General features: G+C 39.8%; 1 protein-coding gene across 1 annotated transcript in view; it reads right to left on the bottom strand.

The window, feature by feature from the left end:
* The window catches only part of RAPGEF5 (Rap guanine nucleotide exchange factor 5), a 155566-nt gene that overhangs the window by 94261 nt on the left and 39919 nt on the right, over positions 1-21386 (bottom strand). Inside the window, exons 7-8 of the mRNA XM_021538260.2 lie at positions 16939-16987; positions 886-962 (exon numbers count right to left, since the gene is read on the bottom strand). Of these exons, the coding sequence (XP_021393935.2) occupies positions 886-962; positions 16939-16987 (126 nt within the window). The remainder of the gene's footprint in view (positions 1-885; positions 963-16938; positions 16988-21386) is intronic.

Below are 21386 nucleotides of genomic sequence, written 5' to 3'. Positions count from 1 at the left end.
TCTCTGTAATGCACTCTTGGCTACATGGTTTGTACCCTTCCAGCTAGGCTTGCTTACAGACATCAGCATAAATCCTTTCTTGCACACCAATTTTCAGTTTGGCAAGATGTTAGAAAGATAAATCAGAGGCAGGAACTGCAAGCTGCATATAGGGGAAGGAGAAAAGGTGGCAACTGGTGGGGAACATAACATTTGCAAGAGAAATAGAAGGAAAAAAAAGAACAGTCAAGACTGGGAAAAATCAATTTCAAATTAAAAGCAATAATCAGTACCAGTACAATGAGCAATACATTTACACTTGCACAGCTTGAATGCATGAATGGAATGATTGAATGTATTGCAGATTAATCAAAAAAGATTCACAGAATTAAAAAGGGTAAGCAATCCCACAATAAAATACTCTAAAAGGCAGTTTAGTTTCTTCTGAGCAATATCCAGAAATGTGCTTTGGTTGTAAATGAGGGCAGCTAGGGAAAAAAACAAGAAGGTTGTTGCTTGCACTTGAGTGACTAATAAGTATCCCTATTTCATTTCATGTCTACTTACAGTGATTAAAATTCAATCAAAATGTCATATGCCCTTGCGTCCTAAAACACATCTCATTTTACTTTCACATCTGGTATATGCTATGTGTATTATCTAAAAGGAGCAGAAAGATAGCTGAAGAATGCTGTCCAATTGCAACATCATGGGATTAATTCCCAGAATAATCATCAATCTTATTCTAAATAGTCACATAAGATGAGATCCAGCAGACTTTCTCCCTCCTACATGCTCCCTGCACAGAACATCGAGGAAAAAACATTTCCCAGAGCTATTGAAAGCAGGTCTTCAACTTGTAGATCTGGAAACATTCCTAAGACTCCATTAATCTTACACATGTACCTGTGCATCAGAGGTATCCTTGAGATCTTCTAGTCCTCTTCTTTCTTGACTGCTGTTTTCTTCATTTTGATGAATTGCTAAAAATAAGAAAGAGGAATATATTGGAAGCAGGCAGGTTAAAATCACAAAAAGCAGCAAAGTGGTATGGCCTACTTTAGATCAAATAGGATGACTATTCAAGGAATGTTTGAACTTTAGCATTCTAGTTAACTCCTGGAGTGGTTTTGGACAGATTCTATGGAAATCATATTCATTTGGAAAAATGCTAAATACAGTATACTTTATTTATCCCCAGGCAGTAAAATCCAATACAAAATAATTACAGTCATGTTACTGTTAGTTCTGATGAAACAATGACATTTAAGAGAACTCCACTTTCCATACATTGTAACAATATATCATGACTCGTAAGCAATAAAAAAAATACAGTCTCTCTTTTCTTCCATTATATTGCAGAAGGTCAGGTCAGACTAAACAAAAAAAACAGATTTATCCCTCATCCCAGACTTGGAAAATTCTTTGTAAGCAAAGTGATGTCAACCTGAACAAACATCACGGCTAGCCATGAAAGTAATCTCCAGAAATAAAGGGTAGCAGGAGATGTTTTATCAAAAGTTCTTTGCTGCTGGCATAGTGGAAGAAACCAGCACCCTCACCCAATTAACATTACTTAAATCACTTAAAACCAGCAAGTTTTGCTAGACTTTAAAGTTTTGTATCAAACTTGTAATCCCCTGAAGGGTCAAAACCAGAGCTAGGAGTTTACCCAGCTAAAGAAACAAGGAACCTCTTATTTCTGTATTGCAAACAGCTTCATCTATAGGCAGCTTTACTATCTATACCCCAAGCTACCCTTTCAGTCAGCACAGCCACCTGCTGTATTTTGGTGAGACATTGACCCTCAGATGTTCTGAAATGTGACAGGTTGGGAGTGCCAGACCCAATGAAACACACACAAAGTGACTTTACCTTATATTGTACACATCACCTTAGAAGAACCACACTCAAATATCTTTGATCTTGAGTACAAAATGAGTGATTTCCTGGTTTAGCCACAGCATTTGTGACACCAGAAGTGTCCTTGAAGCAGCAGAGCTGTTACATTTAGAAAAACACTGCATGGCTCATGGCTTTGATGGATGGGTGGGAGGGCTGAGCTGGTGCGCTTCCTCCTGCCCACCTCCTCTCCTTCATCCCTGTACCTGAGCTGCTCATCAGGCTGCAGCCCACAGCACAGTGTATTCAGACAAGGATCACCAGTCCTCTGTTGCCTTAAAACTACGTCTGTGAGCTGAGGCAGCCCAGAATTTGATTGATGAGCAAAGGGAGCAGGAGAAGGGCTGGCAGGTAGCAGTACCACCTTCCTCAGGCTTCCCCATGCAATCCTCAGCCTGAATCTCCAGACATAATCAGGTGATCGTGGCCAAGCTCATGCACCTAATGTGAGCCATGAGGTCCAGCTTGGTGTGTCTGCATGGGTGCTCTGGGTCTGCTGCAGACAAAAAGCAGCCTAATATTTAGGCAGCATCTAGCAACTTAAAAGAAAAGTAACTTTGGACTATTCTTGACCTCTAAAATAAATTGTAGGGATTTATTTTTTCTTCTGGCAGGATTGCTGCTGATATTGCTATGCCATATAGGATATAATTTTGTGTCTTCCCTGACAGTTATGCAATCAAAAAAAAAAAAAAAGGTAATAAAAATGTAATTATAAAAGGGAAAATAAGTCATTCTGTCAATACAGTTTATTCCATTACAGGATCTTTTAAAATCCATTATCAGATATCTGACATAAATCTTCACCATTGGGTTTGCAGGCATCACTTTACCAGCAAACCTCTGAAATGCAAGGTGAATACTGAGAGCACAGGGTCAGACTATAGCTGCAACAGACAGCATGTATAATGGGCATTAGATCCCAGCATGTTTAAAGCTAGGCAAAACCAAAACACTCTTGGGATATTGTGGCAGATCTCTGCCCCACCCTGGAAAAGGAATAACATCATGACCCAGTAATGAGAGGGATGGCCTGAGCAGCCATGTGTGACCCCTGCTTTTCTGGTGCAGGGCAGGGTTTCTAAAGGCAACCTTTATCCAGCCAGGATGAGGGGTCTGTATAGAACCTTCCTGTGTAACCCGTCTCACAGCCTTCCTCCCAAGAGCTGTCTCATCCTCTTGCACAGTCCCACACATACATGACCCTGTTCTACCACTGCCACTGTGGGAGACATGGAGCATTCAGGATACTGATTTGTTGGCCCCTACAGTACAACCTGCCTGAGACAGGAATGCTGCAATGCTGGAAGGCATTACAAATGCTAAAAATCAGCTGTTTGAGCAATTTCTCATATTGTTAAGTCTGCGTTAGCAGAACATTTCCCCAACTCTCCTTTCAATTTTCTGATTTCTTCTATAATCAGTTTGCTGTAGGCACTCATGGGCAAAATATCCCCCCAGACTCTGGCTATTAATCATGGCATTTAGAGGAGCGGCACCTTGCTGGTAACACGGCCATGCCTCGAGGTTTAAGTGATTTACATTGATCCAGCCAGCTTTTCCACAATCCTGAGCAGATGGGAGCTCCACAAACAGCTGTGCCAGGGGAAAAGGTTAGTGCCTGCCAACTGGCTTCTTGTCACAGGCCTCAATTACAAGTGTCCCCTTCCCTGCCCAGTGCCAGGGCAAACACCCCAGAGCATCTCCAACCAAAGTGAACAGGCAGACATTCAGGGAGCAGCACCTCTGGCTGACCTGGCTGGGCAGGCAGGTGAGAGGATGGTGTCTGGCCAGGGAGACACTGACAAGCAGCAAACACCCAGAACTGAGGGCAGCAAGATCTCTTACCTGGCACAAAGGGGAAGAGAAAGAGGGTGCATGTCCACAACCCCCAGTGAATACAGCTATCTTTGAGTGTTAAATGATTTTGACATGATTAGATGAGAAGATGATGAGAAAATTGCTTCTGTTTGAGTGCACTTTAAGTGAATGGCTTAAAAAATTTTTAAAAAGGATAAGTTTTTCTATCAGCAATTTCACAACTGAACACTAAAAAAGCCAGAATAAGTTTATCATCCAGACCCAGCTCTCTTTGGCTTCAATGTTGTTTAGACTGTGTAAGGAATGTAGAAAAGAAGCAGCAAATATTTTCTTAAAGGAAAAAAAACCAACAGACCTCAGACTGACGTTCTTGGAGCTCTCTTGGGAGAGAAGGAGCATTTGACCTCTTTTTCATGAAATTTCCATCACAAACTTGATTTTTTCGTCCTTCTTTCCTCTCATCCACATTCGTAAGGACCAGCCACAACTAAACCATTTAACTTCACCCAGGGAGCAGCACTCAAGGAATCACACCATCTCATACCTTTTTCCCATCACAAGAACACAGTCCCTTGAAGGCTGAAGTGGCCACACAGGCAAACAGCAACCCTTAATTATATTTTCTTGGTTTAGGAAAAGGTGACTATGTGTTTTGACTATAAAATGGAGAAAACCCATATATTTCTTAAAATATTCTGGTATCTTTAGAAATTTATGTTACATGGGGCCATCACATACATGTAAGAAATTGATTGCAGTATTTCTGGAGACAGTATGCCTCCTAACTCCATAACAACTCATAGACATTCATTTAATTGGCCCAGGCATTGCTCTCATGGGTTGTTGTGCATGCAATACAAGTTCTGTCACAAAATAGAAGAATTCAAGGATAATTTCCTACTTACTGTTAGCTGGCCATTTAATTTTGATTAAAAAATATTAACATTGCAAATTCAACCACAGGAAAAGCCAGTGGAAGTTTAGGGTGGGATGAGAAAGAATTTCCCAGCAAATGCTGATTCTGGAACTGTACATACAAAAAAAGTTGTGAACTTTGGAGCTGAGCCAAACATTTACTTCTCCACCACCATAAATCCAGCTTTGCTCCCTCATACAGATATCCCAGCATGTTTTACAAAGCAGCAATAACAGGGAAAGGCAAAGGTAGTTTATCCTGATCAATATGTATCTATTTAATGTTATGTTTGGGTTCAGTTGGTTCAAATACAAACAAATGTAGAGTGATCAATTCCCTTTTCTACCTGCAGCATTTCTCCTTTAGAAAAAAGGTCACCATGAAAGAAAAAAAAAAAAACAACGTCAAATGAGCATTAGCTTGCTAATGTGCAGTGCAAATATGTCTGTTTGCAAATTAGTCAAGGGAATTCTGGATTTTGATGTTTTATGGTCACTTAATGATCACAAGGGCCATCATCTGATCTGAGTTCCTTGTGGCCGCACAGAGCAGAGCTGAGATTTTGCTAGTAGACTCTTCTGTAAACTTCTATTAGCACAGAGAACTCCTGTGGGGGAGAGGTTTGTCCTTTAGTAAGTCCATTTCAGATCATTAAATCAGCAGAAAAGAAAAAAGAAGAAATAAGAAACCAAAAGAAATTATTTTGTACCTGCTTCTACAGCAGAATCAGCCATGACACGGGGGTGTAAAAGGAAAGGGAACCTAACCATTGCTCACACTGGAATCAAGCAACTCTGCTCCCTCCTGCTTTTACAGCCGTGCCACAAAATTTAGTGTAGATTCAAGGCATTGGAAGGAATTTGTCTATCCAGCATCAAGGAGCACAACACACAGGCTAAAGGGGCCACCTTAGCTATACAGGCTGGCACCCACTGAGGATAACAACAGACACCAACAGCACTACAAACCTTCTCCTGCCTATGGAAGGATCTGCCAAGGTTACCCACAGAACAGTGCCTCCATGACACACTCTTCTTTATGCCACAAACTTGAAGGTAATTAATTACATTAATTACATTTGATTAGTAAGATTTTTTAAAGTCACATAGTATTACAACGATATTATTTCATTGTGATGCTTTGTCTTGTTATAATATAGCAGAATCATTTGCCCAACTGAAAGTGGGAAGGACAGTTTAAAAAATCCACACAAAGTAACTCCTGGAACCCACAGCGTTGTAATCTTCCCAGAGGCTTTGCTTTATTGTGCTTTCTTCCTTTTCTATAAATGAAATTTCTTCTTTCTACCCCTTCTGGCTGCAAAGATAACCTTCTCAACACAAACCAAGGCACTAGCGTCATTCCGCTGCTGCAGCCAGCCAGCCTGGAACAATAACACCAGGAGAGGTGTGAACTTCCTCCTTTGGCTTAATAGGGTGTTAACTGTGAAAGCTAATTATTTAAATGCTTAAGAAAGGACTGCCATCACAGTTAACCATTTTGCTGCCGAACAACAGGCAAGGACGTGCCCATCTGGAAGCAGCTGGCTCTGGGTGGCACTCACACGGCCATTCCAGTTTAGCTGCCCATCGCTGCTGGCTGTCCCACACCCCTGTACCGACTGCTCCCCTCTACCACAAAGCATCTGGGGTTTGTGGACTGGCAGAGGATTACCACTAACCCGGCTGGGTTTGATGACCTGGCTGAGAACAGAACAGCCAGGCAGCAGGCAGGGGGACAGGACACCCCTCAAGGTAACGCTGCTGCCGGACCTCTTGCGCCACACAGCTCCAGCTGCAGCCCTCGAGCTTGCTACGAAATCCATCTCTGGGGACAGGACCGCCTGATTTTTGGCGACAAGAGCCCCTAAACCACCTCCAGCAGACATGCTTCTGCACTGCCCTAGGCTGCTCCTAAGACCAAACTCGCTTAGCCCTCTGCAAATCCTCGGGCACAGCCTCAGTAGCAGCTGCACAAACACTGCCAGGCTCGCCTGGGACTGCACGGGCTGCATGGGGACTTCCCTGTCCCCACAGCCTCTCCAGAGGTAGCTCTGCTTGCCATACAAAGCTCGATCACCCCTAAGGCTACATCAGAGATGCTCCTTCATTTCAAATGCAGACATTAATTTATTATTTGGCCTGCTAACATCCGAGAACATCAAACTAGACTGACCTTTGTATGATTTCAGTCTTTTCAGAACTGTGTGATCACAATTCATGTATGAATCTCTTTTATCTAGCCAGTAAGTAAAAGGCACCTACGTGCAGATAGGAGGCATGTTCCCATCTTGGAAGAGTTAAAGAGACTACTTCTGAACACAAGGACTTGGTTTATTTGACAAGCCAACAGACCTTCACTGCCTCATCCCTGCTGGATGGTTATAGCCCGTTCTGGGAGTTTTTTTGTCCCTGTCAAACCAACAAGACCTCAGGAATCTGCAAGAATATTCCCTGGGGAGAAGGCTTCAGAACTGCCAGCAGCCTGCACTAGTTGATTTATTGTCAGCTGCTGAGAAGCTCACAGCTTCTAGCATTCTTCTTATATTCCAAATTTTTAAGAGGAATGTTTGTTTCTCTTCTGGTTTTTTTTGTGTTTTTTTTTTTTTTTTTTGTGTGTGTGGTTTTTTTTTGGTTTTTTTTTAGTTTTTTTGTTTTGGTTTGGGTTTTTTTCCAATGGAAGTTGCTGGCATGAAGCTTTTAAGAAAAAAACAACCCTCTATTTTATTTTTTTAATCACATAACTAAGCTAATTTAATTGTTTTTGAAAACTTTACTGTTATTTTGAGCAATGGAACTTGTGATATCCCTTGTTGTTCTTTGTGGAGGGTATACAGCGAGCTCTGGAGAGGTTGGTTACTATGGCAGCTCTGAGCTGTTTGACAGTGTTATAATGTTTGCTGATGCTTATTAATTTATCAGAGTGGAAAAAAAATGAATAGCTCATACTGACACCACTGGGGAAACTAAAAGCCAGATCCTCTAGGCTATGTAAAGCAGTAGTGCTGAGCAATGGAAAAGAAGATGAGAAGCCAGTAAATACTTTGTAAACCTCAGATTTGGGGACCATTTTAGACCAGACCACATCCTCCTGCATGTTCCTGCATTTTCCAAGTTCTGTTTGCAAACTAAAGGGGAAAACTAACAAGCACTGAGTATCTCTGAAATCCTCAAAAGCTGCTTGTAAGAGAGCAATAATCCCAGGAACAAAACCTTCCAACTGAGAATTAGTTCCTTATTTACCATGAAAGAGTAATCTTTTCACAGAAATTACTGAAAAAGAGAAAGCGTTTTAAGCTCATCCTTAACACGTTTCCTTTTATTAGCAATATAAAAATTGCCTTTGAGCTTTCTTATTCCTTCCCACTACTTCTGCATATATACATGGAAATTATCATACAGATTTCCCTTCACTGAGTACATTACATATCTCTGAAACAGTTGGCAGACCCCTGGGGGGGTGTTGCCCAGACAGCTGTGCAATCAGCTGAGTAAATCAGCTAATTAAAGAAACAAAGAAAATGCAAAAAATATTAGAGGCAGACTCTCGCTTACAGCATTGTTCAGCACCTCTGTATGTAAAAAGCACAGCAAGCACAAGATGGAATAAAGGTACTTGTAAACTGGTGAATGAGCTTTTGCACAAGTGACAACGATGCCATTTTCTCTCAAACCTTAATCTGGGATGCTATGATATTTATGCTTTGTAGTTTAAATCAATTTAACATAAATTACTCCATCATTTTATTTCATAATTACAAAAGTGTGAAATGTAATGTTGGTCTCATAACTGACTTCTGTACTTAAAAAATAGTCATTAACTTCTGCTTGATCTTAGGTGTAGAACTAATATTGAATTTGCACAGAGGGTACTCATTATTCTGATTAGTTTCCATACAGAAAAAGAAGTTCCCAAGGGTCCTAGTGCTACAAGCCATTTCTCAAATCTCAAATAGGAAACAGGACTCCAGAAAATGATGCAAGAGCATTTCCTCTCATTTCAGAGTTTATCAAAAGGAACAGATAACAGCAAGGGTAGGTATCTGCAATATAAACAGAGCAAAGCCACTGTGGTAAGAAAGGAGACTGGCAGATGCAGATTTGGTCTCGCTGATCACCATTACGGCGCCATTCCTTCCCACTTCTAAATGACCACAGGAAGGACAAACTTTAGTTTAAATGAGGCTCAGGTCTACCTACATTATATATCCATTATAAATTAAAAAATGAGTGTAGCCACTAATATTTCCCAGCTCAGTTAGATAATGGTCATTTCACATTATTGTACAACTGGTTTTGTTAGGAACTCCTGTTTATTTTATTTATAAGAACTAAAGCCCCGGGTTCTTATATCTGTCTTTGAAAGTCCATATTTCATGCAAGGTAGTGGTGCATTTGAACAACAAAATTGGTAAAACACCTCTGGCTAAATGAGACAAGTATTTTTTAATAGATAAAAAGCTACGGTTGATTCATGTGGTCAGAGGAAATTTGGTTTTCAATGCCTGGCCCTTTGTGAAGAAATGCAAAGATAAAGCCTCATTTTATACTCACCTTGTGAACATATGAGGTCATATTTTTTATCGAGGAGAAAAAAAAAGTGAAAAATTATATGAAAAAGCCGTAGTATTACTACAGGAACAGACAAAATCAAGGGGTTTTGTACCAATTGCAGCTCAAGGGGAACAATTTGTTGCTTGAATACAGAAAGTTTAAATTTTATCAAGTAATTGTAGAGATTTGCTCTCATGTGCATGATATTTAATTTTTTTTTTTTAAATCACGTGGTAGTGGTAGTGAAACCTATAACAGTTTTGTCTGAAATGATATGACAGAAGGATGGAGAAGACCCCATTAAATGATCAGAGAATTGTTGCTGGGAACAGATCAAACAAGGAGGTATGGGCTGTTGCTGAACAGGCTGGTGCAAAGTGAAACAGGGCTCTTATTCCATGGAAACAACCCCCAGGCATGGCCAGGAAGGGAGCAGGAAACAAAGAGGACTCTGAATAAATAAATTCTGTGAACTCATTGTAAATGCCTCTCCCAAAGCCCCAGTAAACAAAACATTCACCTGGGGGTTGTTTTTTTGCACAACTGCTGTCTTTGTGACCTTACTGTGATGCCTCTTTTTGCATATGTGCAAAATATCTCTTCCCTACACAGCTACTCTGCATTGCTGATTTCTTCTATGTGAGTACCTTAGATCACACAGAAAGAACTATGCCCAAGGTTCTACAACAACTGCAAAAACAAAACCATCAACTGCCAAAGTCCCTCTCACCACAATTCCCAGCAGAGAGCTCTTTTCCTTCTTTTTCCAAGTCTGAGTTCATTCTGCTTTGTATCAGCTGTTGAATACACAACAGCTGGTAAGTGTTACTGTGTATTCCCTTCACTGATGCTGTCCAGGGCTTTCCCACCCCCAGCATCACCCAGGGTGGGCATAAATGAGCATCATTCCCCTGGTCTAGAAGGGGTCTGTTCCTGTCCTTTTGAAATGCAGTCATTTTCTGAGTGTGCTTAATCTCAGGAATAATGGAAGAATCCCATGTGATGCAATACATCATTGTAAAGCCATTGGTCCCTAGGGATAGGGATTCCCTTCAATAGGGAACAAAATGTTTTAAAAGGATTGCTTAAAGAAGCAAACACTATTAATATCATAGAATATGATAACACATAAATTATGCTGAGTTGGAAGGGACCCATCAGGATCATCCCTGAACAGGATGCCCCAAGAATTGCACCATGTGCCTGAGAGCATTGTCCCAATGTTTCTTGAATTCAGAAACACCTGGTGCTCTAACCACCTCCCTGGGGAACCTGTTCCAGTGCCCAAACACACTTTTCCTGATATCCAAACTAAATCTCCCCTGACTTAGCTCCATGCCATCTCCTTGAGTCCTGTCACCAGTCACAAGAGTGAAGAGATAAGTGCTGCCCCTCTGCTTCCCCTCGTGAGGGACCACCATGAAGTCCTCTAGGCTGGACAAACCAAGATCACCTCCCCTACTTCAAGACCTAAAATCACAGACCTTAAAGAAAGACCCTAAAGTACAGTGTAACTTTTAAAGTATTGCTGGCTATGTTTTCAGGTGAAGTTTTATTTTGAATCACATTTCAGTGGGCAGGGGAAAAGTAAAGATATAGTCACCATGACTAACAGAAGCACAACAGTCCTGCACCTTCATTTAAGTGGCCATTTCTCCAGGGTGAATCTTGTTAAGTATCATTTGCAGAAAAAATTCCAGAAGAACTCTCATTCCATACAGTTTACTAAATTCAGCCCTTGCTTTAAACAACTGGGTGCTTGGAGGAACTGGGAGTTGTAATGGAATGAGGTACTATTTAAGCAAGCAAACGTATTGAAAAGAGATATGAAGAGAACAGAAAAGCAGTAAAATCCTACTGATTCACCCTTTTCCCACCCTTCAAATTTTCTCAGTTTTTTCACAAGGGAGAATGCACACCTCTCTGACATATGACTGTCACTTTATTCATAAATAGGACCAAGTTTTTTCATACCTCATTATGCTCTTTTTCAATGGCATAAGTGGTAACAAAGCGTGCACATTTTACTTCAAATATATTGAATACCTGGTTGTTTTTGAAACATGTAAATTCAGTAGTCCTTAATATGTTTGAAATTTACACACAATGCTGAACTGGTCCACTCTTGAATGACCTTTGATCATGTATTTTTTATGTCATTTTTCAAGTGTGTATACAAACCTAACTAAAATTTGTAATGATTTTTATTTTCTATATAAAAACACTTCTACAAGTGAATAAGTTGATAGCACCATATGACAAAACTTCTGCTAATTATAGTAGAATAAATTTACCGAGAAGTCTCAGAAGGGTCTGTACTACTTGAGGAAATGGGCTGAAAGATAAAGATTAAGTTTTCTTAGTTAACTAAGCTGATAAAACAACTTAATGGTGCCAAAAGTGTCTTACTGGGCTCCTTCCCAAACACCTCCACCCTGATAAGAAGCTGCCACCCTCACTTTGTGTCAACTCTAGCACAAGTTGCTGCTATACTCTATGCTTCTCTGCCTGCCCCATCTCAAAAGTAATATAATAGATGTAGCAACGATAATCAGATTTAATGGAAGAGATTTTGTATGAGGAATGACTAGTGAAACACCTAGGAAATGAGACAATTCACAGGTGTATGACAGATGTGCAGAAAATCCTGAATAGTATAACAACAAAGAGGGAATGGATTATTCACCTCTCTCTGCCAGCAAAGAGCTATATCACAACAGAGTGAGGGTCATGGGGAAGGCATTTAAAAAATAAAAATTAAAAAAAATATTTTAACATACTACACATGTGAATTGTGAGACTTGCTGCCATAAGAGATGATGAAGGTCAGGAGTATAAGCAGGCTTAAAAGTCAATTTGATAAATTAATGGAGAAAAGGTCCAGCAAGGGTTACCTACCACAGCACTGTGGGTAGACCAAAATCCCTCTATCAGAGGCTGGTAGATGCTGAGCCTGTACAGAAGAACTGTACTTGCTCTGTTTCTCTACTCTAAGCATCCCCTACTCATCACTCACGGTAGGAGCGTAGCTGGATGGACTTTTAACCTGACCCAGCCTGACTGTTCTCATGTGTTTAACTGGGCTGACATTGCCTGCAGTGTGTTTGAGTCGAGTCACGCAATCAGCCCTGACAGCAGAGCTGCAGAGGTGCTGCAGTGCCTGGGAAAAGGAATAGCTGCTCACAGCTTGCTTTTCATTCATGTCAGCAAAGCTCAAGCCCCAGTGACTGCTTCATATTGAATTGTCTGCACTAAAATAAAAATACGAAGCAAATCACATAGGCAGTTAAGTTCTGACAGAAGCAATACAAAAGAAAAGGGAAAGGGTGGCTATGCATACATATATGTAAGAATAGGGTGGAGGCAATCCAGAAGATCTCAAATATGGAGTTAGTACATTGCAAAAGTAATATTATTATAAATTACTATACATTATTATAAATAAAATGTAAATGACGTATTAAAAAAATCAATAGAGCTTTCCAATTCAAGAATGGCATGACTAAAATGTATCTAATTATACAGTGGAAACCTGAATATCATTCATAAGGGGGAGAAAAACCACACACAAGTTCTAGGGAATTTGTGGCTGCCCTGCCTTTCACAGTGGGAGGGAGAAGCACCCACAGACCTGCCGCTGCTCCTGCAGTGCCTGGGGAGAAGCTGAGTCATCATCTTCCTACTCATCCATACCCTGTCAGCTATTATCTTAATTAGCCCTGTGTTCATAAACACAAAGACAAGAGCCATGCTCTTATCAATTGATCCTTTGCACAAATAAAGTTACAGAAATTCCTTTTTCTATAAAGGGATTTGCTGGGTAATGCCATGGGGTGCAGCTCAGTTTGTGCTCAGAAATGCAAGGCATCTTGTTTGTGGATGGGATTAACAGCAGTACAAAACACCTACGTGACAGGTTTTGATCAGTTCACATGTACCCATGTAGCTTTGCCACCAGCTAAAGCCTCCAGCCTTAGGCTATTTGCTGCTTTTTATCCTTGTTTTAGCTACCATCTCTAACACATAAGAAACATGTCATGAGCCATGACAAGTAATTGAGAAAAATGCCAACCCTTGTAAACCTTCAGAGGGGAGGCTGCATTTATGTTACATTTCAGCACATTTGCAGAGGCTATCAGAAGCCAGCAATGTATAAACAAATAAAACAATTTAATACCAAGTGCCTAGAATTAAAGGAAAAGGTCCTTTCTGCTCCAGTTATTTGCTTCCCCAAAACCTTTTACCAAACCACAGAAGACAGCATTTAATCTGTTTATTTCTAAGGTTAGGCAAGAATTATTTCAATGTATTTTTATAAGCCACAGAGAACTGTACAAGCTCATTTCTCCCTCCTAGGTCACCTTTATCACAAGAGCTTTATTCTAATGAAATATAAATGTGATTTCAAGCCAAGAGTGTTGCCGAGGTCCATCAACACTTTGGAATTACAGACACTTATTTTACCCTGGTTTAGTTTTATTTGCAAAGAAACTAAAAGTGCTGAGTACCCTCTGCATGAAGGCTCTCAAGCATGTCTCTGTCAGCATATGCCCTGTTATCAGAGTGGTATACTTGCAGTACACATCTAGAATATGAAAACAGAGCTTTTTTCCCACAGCACAGAAATTTTTAATTTTTCAAGTTTCTCATTTTTCTTTCAGCGTCTGCCAATTTTATGAATTTCTCCTATTCTTCCACACCACAGTAAGAACAGAAAAACAGCTCTTGGGGAAAGGCATTCTACCCCACACCCTACTGGCATTTTATTTTCTGGTAGCAGACATTCTCCATCAAGTCAGATCCTGTACTAGCAAGAATTTGATACTCTGCCCTACCCCACAGCAGGCTCAGGTCTCTACCTCAGTATTTGTCAGCAGATACAGTGTGGAAATCTCTGCCACAGCCAGAACTGTAATAGTTTCAATTACTACCTGTTGCATACATATACTAGGTAGCAAACCCAAGCACAGGGAGCTCTGGTGTTTAGGTGCTTGTATAGTGCTTTCCATGCAACTTAACACAGTGATTAGCACAGCAGTTCTAGACAAATAATCAAGTAATGCAAAAACTTAAATCAGCCAGTTTTTCTAGTACAATTAGATCACTGTGAAGGGTCTCTCTAAGAGCAGAGGTACATCCAGAAATTAAACTAAATCAGGAACACATTATAGAGTCCTTGCATTAGGTAAAAATGCCTTTTTTTCTTTTTTTTTTTCTTTTTTTTTTTTTTTTTTTTAATGGGATAGGGAGCCTGCTCATCTCTAGGAAAGCTTTTGATTAATGAACCAATTACCCTCTACAGCCTGGTTCCAGACAGCAGGTTAGGATAATGCCCATCGCTTGCCCTCCCCACTCATGAATCCCAGGGGGGATGAGCCAGGCTCCCACGTCACTCACACCAACCTGGAAGCTACCCAGGGCAGCTGGCCCAAAAAGCCAATGTTCCACTCTTTTCAAGCCAAAATAAACTCTTTATCTGACTTTTGGTGGCTTATTTCCTGGAATTATGTGGACTCTTGGAGAGACTTTGAAAGAAAAAAAAAAATCTTTGAAAGATACTGTGACTTAAAACTCCAGAAGTACTTTCTCTGAAACGTGCTTCACTTCACCAGGCACAGCACACCATAGCTTGATCACTCACAGCAACTGCTACACTGTGAATTTAACCACCAGCCATAAAATAAAGGAGCATAACCAACCACCTTAATTTACTCTGCACCTACTTTACTAAAGGCATTAACTTAAATTAGACCTTACAGTTATGCCCATGCACCCATTTTTTACAGGCATCCAAGATGGGGCATAAAGAAATACAAATTTCAACAACAAGCACACACTAGTTAAACTGACTAAAGAGTTATCTTTTGTTCAGAGCTGAACAGATATTTTAAGTGTTTACATTAATGTATTAGGAAAGGCTGGACAGCACTGCAAAGCTCTATAAGGAGCTTTGTTTTCGGAAGGCTGTGATTTTTAACTGGAATATTTCTACCTGTTTGTTGAGGATTGCAATTACACCAGTAAAAAGGAGACACCAAGGGATATTATCCTTTTGGATTTTCATCTCTTGTACCTCATTCCTAATCCAACGCCCACCCCATTTTCTCCTCTAACAACCATCCACCAAAAGGAAATAAAAGGCTACTTCAAGCTAAAAACAACTCTTTTGGGGGAAAGACTTCTATTTATAGGTTATATCTGTAGTAATATTTGCTGACAAATCTGCTTAAAAGTAGAGATATTTATTATCCCTCCATATATAAACAGGAAGTAAAAGTACATGTCACGATGCTCAGCCCATTTAGCAGCAAAACAAAAGATTACCTTGAGCACTTCTTTAAAATAACCTGTTTTCCTCTGCACTGAGCCATAGCAGAAGCATTTCCATGTTCAGCCATTACAAGTCAGGTGGGACTGGGGTGATACCAGGTAAGGGCAAGCAGCCCAGGGGTGTTGACATCATAAACTACTACAGCACTTTCAGAAGCAAAGCTTCCACACAGAAGCAATTCAGGTCTGAATCAACACTCACATTTGTGTTCACTTCCTACAGATTTACATTTATAGATGAGTGTGGGTATAACTTATGGGTGCTTCTATTTCCAGGAAAAAACAGCATCAAACTATGTCTAGAGTATTTTTTTAATACTTACATTTTCACAAGAAAATATTTGCAGGTACACCAGCCACATCTTCTTGATGCCTCCAGTTTATGATATCATGCTGTGTGCTGTGCATGTGTGTAGTAAATTTTGTGCTGTACTTGTAAGCCACAGACAGACTGATAGAGATGCAGCACAATGAACAAGTCAGAAAGTAGCCCAAGAAGTACAAGATCTGTGACTTGGATTTCTAGAAAAATCACTGAAAATCACAATAGATATTCAGTAAAAATGCACTCAAAACCTTCAACGGCTTTGGGAACATGCTAATAATTCAAGGCCACTCCACCTCTGTTTTACTTTAGAAATACATTGAACTTGCTGCAGAAGACACTGCATGAAGGCATCAGAGAGTTAACCCTGTAAAGAGTCAGGTCTGGCCAAGTAGGTTTTGTTGGTTCCTGTGCAGTGCCTGGAAAACACAGCTTCCTTGCCTCCTTTCTTGCCTCAGCAATGCAGACTCTACCTTCCAAAGTGCCTGTGATACCAAACCCTGATGGAGCTGAGATGGCCACATATTTCAGTCCCTTTGCACTGTGGCACAGCATGTGCTGGGTATGCTTTTACTGTCAGAGACTTCCAGTTATCCAACTGCTTTTTCCCCTTCTCCTGCCCTGATCAGAGACTTGCCTCTCCAGCCATACAGATGAGCAGGAAGGAAAGAAAGCCTTCATGCATGAAGTTGCCCTTTTGCTTTAGCAGTAAAAAAAAGCATCTGGCTGGCCAGTAAAAGGCAGAAAAGATGATGGTATGAGATACTGGATGATTAAGAAAAAATGAAAATGACCAACTTATTTGTCTTAAATATAAGTCAAATAAAGACATCCGCTTTTTTCATAAAGCACAAGCCTAGAGAAAATAGTGATTTTGGCCAGAAAGAGACCCAAGTTCTACTGTGACACTGATTTTATTTGCTAGGTTGTTAGACACAATGAGCTGGATAGAGAGAAGCTTAACTGTAATTGCATTGTGCTGCATACACAGATCTCCATCACTATCTTTTCTTCTCCATATTAAAAAGACAGCAGTGATAATTCAGATACTTCAAGAAACAACAAAAGGGAACAGCATTACAAAAACCCCTCTGAAGTTCAGCCTGACTCACCTGACTTCCTTGCTTTCAAGGCAATGACAGCAGCCAGTTCTCTCTGTACCTAGAATATCAGGAAAAGAAAAGGATGGTTATAGCTCCCAGCACAGTTAAAGAAAATAAAATGCAACACTGGTAAGATAAGAGTTATCAGTTCTTTGCAACAATCAACTGCATGTGGAATTACGCCTGATTTTGAAACTACAGTCAGTTTTCCTAGCAAATCTATCTCCTTTTCAGCTGGGAATTCTGCAACTTTCATTTCATGTAAATACCCCACATTCCTTAGGGAGTGGGCAGTTCAGTAGCCTGACCTGTAATTTATTTGCACAGCATATCTCTTTCACAAGTACACACTTGAATCTTCTCCCCTCCCTTGTGACATATTTGTTTTGCCTCTGATGAGCACACTGTAATGCTGGATTTATTGTGTGACTCAATAATAAGAAAGTCCTTCATGCTGAGGTTTGACAGAGATTCCTGTATATATTTGACCTTCACTTTTTGGATCTTCGAGGAGGAAACAACCTCTCCTAGTAGCATGGCTGAGAATTTCTGGACCAAAATTTTGCTTGAGATAAAAGTGCAGAAGTCAGGGCTATTTTCAGTTTTACAGGTCCCTCACTAGTCTGTGGTAACACAGCCCTGCCATGCTAACCAGCTCCCTTCCTCGTCCTCTTGCCTCTGCATTCTTCATAGTCTCTGTATAGACTAGCTATTTTCTCTTTAGTCAGCACAACTCAACATCCACTTCTTCCCATAGGTCTGTACCTTTTTATATAATTTCTTTTAATATAATTTTTCTATACATTATTCTTATGCTTCCTGCTTCTTCACTGCCATCATATGTCCCACTGCAGTTGCTTGCACTTGGCCTACAGCACCATAAATGCTCTCTGCTACATACAACCTAAGTTCTTCCCTTCCTCTGCCTCATCTATGCTCTCAGATTCCTTTGAAGATCTTTCAGCTCCTTCCAATTTCCCCAATTTTCCCAAGACAGGTTGTCTTCAGTATTTAAAAAAAAAATAAAATATGGCACATTCCAACTTTTTCTAGGGATTGTCTGACCTCTGTACAAAGTCTCCAGCAGTGCATACTAGTCATCTTGCCTAACAGACCTAGCCAAGGCTCAAGGCTATTCTGCAGTGGGAGGTTTGACATGCAGTTTCCAAGACATGAAGTTTCAAACATCATTCTCAAGATATGTGGTTCAGTCATAAGGCACAAGGCCCACAAAGGATTCCCAAAGAAATAGAATTACTAACAACAGTCGATGTCCCACCCATGAATCCAAAGAGAAATTTGAAAATGTGAAAGAAAATAGTTAGCATTATACTGGTCTGAGCAGAAAGAAAGACAAAATCACCCAGGGCATCTCAATACAATGGTAACTCCAGCATCCCCTGATCAGATCCTCAGGAGCCACGCAGAAGTACACTCTGCAGGTGGAAGAAGCCAGTCATACAGAGGCCACATCCTTCCTCTGCTTGCATCCTTCTTTCCTTTGTGGCAAAGAACCAAAAAGATTTTTTTGCTGTCCTTGCAAGGGAGAAGGATCTTTTCTATTCCTTGATGCTGCCCTACTGAAAGGGACAGAGTTCTCTACCACTCCAAGCAGGAAAATATGAAGGCAGTATCATGGTTTTCTTAAATGTCATCCTGTTTCCAGCACAACTGTGCAAGCTGGCAGTATTACCTTCCCTTCCTTCCTTCCTGTACACTCATTCCCATGTCTGGAGAAAGATTAATCATGGATAATGTAAGCATAAACTTCAAGTAAAATGGGAAAGAACAGAAAAACAACTCCTGTTTCTTTGCAGCAATTGCTATACACAAATATTATAAAAATACATACAAGCTATCTAATAAAGAAGAGGATTTTCAATAAAAGCCTAAGTTGCTTCTGAATAACAACACCATTACTTTTCATGGCTACACTTCTTGGACCCTCTCTCTTCATTAAACTCAGAAGAAGGTACCCATGTGGATTCTGGTCTATTGTCACAGGTTACTGACAGTAAGAAGCATTTCACTGATGTCTCATCTTTCTATCTTAGCATTTAATAAATCTATTATCCTAAGATTATCCTTAAGAGACACTACAACCTGAAACAATTGCAAATATATCTCTTAACCCAATCAAAGATTCAAGAAACGCAAATCTTTCCATGGCTGCAAAGAAAAACCCATCTTGTCAGAAGAAAAGGCAGCATTGTGGTATCCTGCAGTTGTATTTGCTGTATTACTTTTGCTTATAGGGTGGCACCTTTTAGGTTTGGAAGATAGTGCTAAAATCACAGGTAATTAAAAGGCTGTGTTTCTATATTTTGTCTATGTCAAGCTAAATATCTCATAGCTTGCTGCTGGCCAAGAATGCAGCTGGTCTTTTACTTAACTTGAACAAAACCTGTCAGATAAAGTGGGAGGAAAATATGTTTCTCTGGAGTTAACAATAATCAAAAGTTCCTTTATCAAAGGGTTCCATGAGGATAATCTGATCTCCCTCTCACAGGATTCAGTCCAATCACAAAGAATTGGTACTGCTGAGCATCCTTCTGGATTTGATTGGTACCCTAGATTTCATAATCTATATGCTTCTGTCTATTTTAGCATAAATGCACTTGACATCCCTGTTGGACATGCAATTCCTCTGCATCATTACACCAATGGAAATCCATGTATCACACTCACTCCTCACTGCACACATGCTACCCATTATCATGCTTCTTCCTAATAGGATTTTAGTTACTGCCTGTTTGACAAAATCGATAGTTGTACATCACATTGAAAATTATATTGCAGATAAAAAATAAAATATATAAACAAGAACTATGCCTACCATATTGACATATAAAATTTTAAAAAATATTTTATACATACAGCTTGTTGCTTTAAAGCTAACACTATCCAAACAGCATCCCATTTGAGTAGCACTGCAGATGACAAAACTGATTCAGTTTAAAGGCCAATTCACCACACAATATTTACAGAAATATTATGAAAGTCTGAAAGAGAACATTTTGAGTGGGTAGTTGGCATGTGACCACATCTCAATCAGTTTTCTTTCTGCAATATAGAAAGTGATGCCTGTGTGTACTTCTGCTTGATTAAGTACAAATGGCTCATTTATATGGTGACTCTTGTCTTCAAAGAATAGAGAATTTTTAAAAGTAAATGACAACTACTGCTCTTCTCTTATCACAAATCTTATCATTTTGTCATAGTGGACATAACTGTGCATCTAGCAGACAGTGCATACCAACATTTATCCTTTCTCTTTTTACTGCCCATAGTAGTTTTTTTGTGAGACAGTCGTCTAGATACCATTGTGCCAAGCAGGACTTCAAATCTAGACACAAAGTGCCAATCCTTACAGAAACTCAAAATGAAATCCTGCAACAGAAGGCTCTAAACAGCAGGATTTTAAAAAACAGTAGGAGTCTAGTTCACATTTTTGCATCTCAAGTTATGATAGTTTGATGGACTCTAAATAAAAGTAATATTGGCTGATGCCTTAAAGTATTAGAAAACTATTTTCCAGATACACCCCATTAACATCCTGATATCATCTTCTGTTTCATCAAAAGGTTTTGCAGTGGAAACACTCATAGCTATCCCAACGTGTGTTGCTTTCAGCATACAAAACACTGAATATGAAGCTGCTCTTTGAGACACAACATGTGATGCATGACAGCTCTGGAATGCTTTTTTAAAATCCATGCGTAACCATTGCATTTTTTTAAAAATTAATGACAAAAAAAGATTATCTGATGCATATGTATTTCTAATGGCATTTTGCACTGCTTGCAAATATTGCACTGTTTGCATTTAGAATTTAAGTTTGATGGTTTTGTTGGTGCCTCATGTAATGGAACATTTGATATAATCATATATCACATCTATCACATACTTTGATAGATTAAGAGAGGAATTTGTATTTTAGGCACACAGATTCCTCCAATGTTGCTTGGGTTGGATCATCACAATCAGTGTAGGTTTTAAAATTTGGAATGGAATCCCCCCCCAAAAAAAGCTGTCACAGAAACTTTTTTCTGACACCAGAAAAATGTTTTGTTCCATGAAAAGCAAAAAGAAAAGCAGAAGAGACAGCAGGGGATTTGCATCTCTGACTAAAAAGTCAACTCTAACCTTCGACTGCTTTAGTGCTAAGCTGGAAGTAGGGATGATTTTGAGGTTTTTTCATGCTTCTGAAATTCTGGTGTGAACAGTATCATGAGCAGGATTTTCAATTATGTATTCTTCAAGAAGAATGGTTTAATTGTGTACAAAATATAAAAACATCGAGTGAGCCAAAAAGCCAGTGTGAACACATTTCCAGTAATAGCTGATAACTTCACTTTCAGTTTCCAGCTCCGGCTTACATAAAAAAAAAAAAAAAAAAAAAAAAAAAAAAGAGAACCTAGATACTGGACAGTCCAGCTCTCTGTTAAATGGTGTGA

Source organism: Lonchura striata, chromosome 1 (assembly GCF_046129695.1).
Source record: "Lonchura striata isolate bLonStr1 chromosome 1, bLonStr1.mat, whole genome shotgun sequence".
In the NCBI taxonomy this organism is placed as follows: domain Eukaryota; kingdom Metazoa; phylum Chordata; class Aves; order Passeriformes; family Estrildidae; genus Lonchura; species Lonchura striata.
Note: the sequence above shows the minus strand (reverse complement) of the source record. Positions and strands in the feature narration are given on the sequence as shown.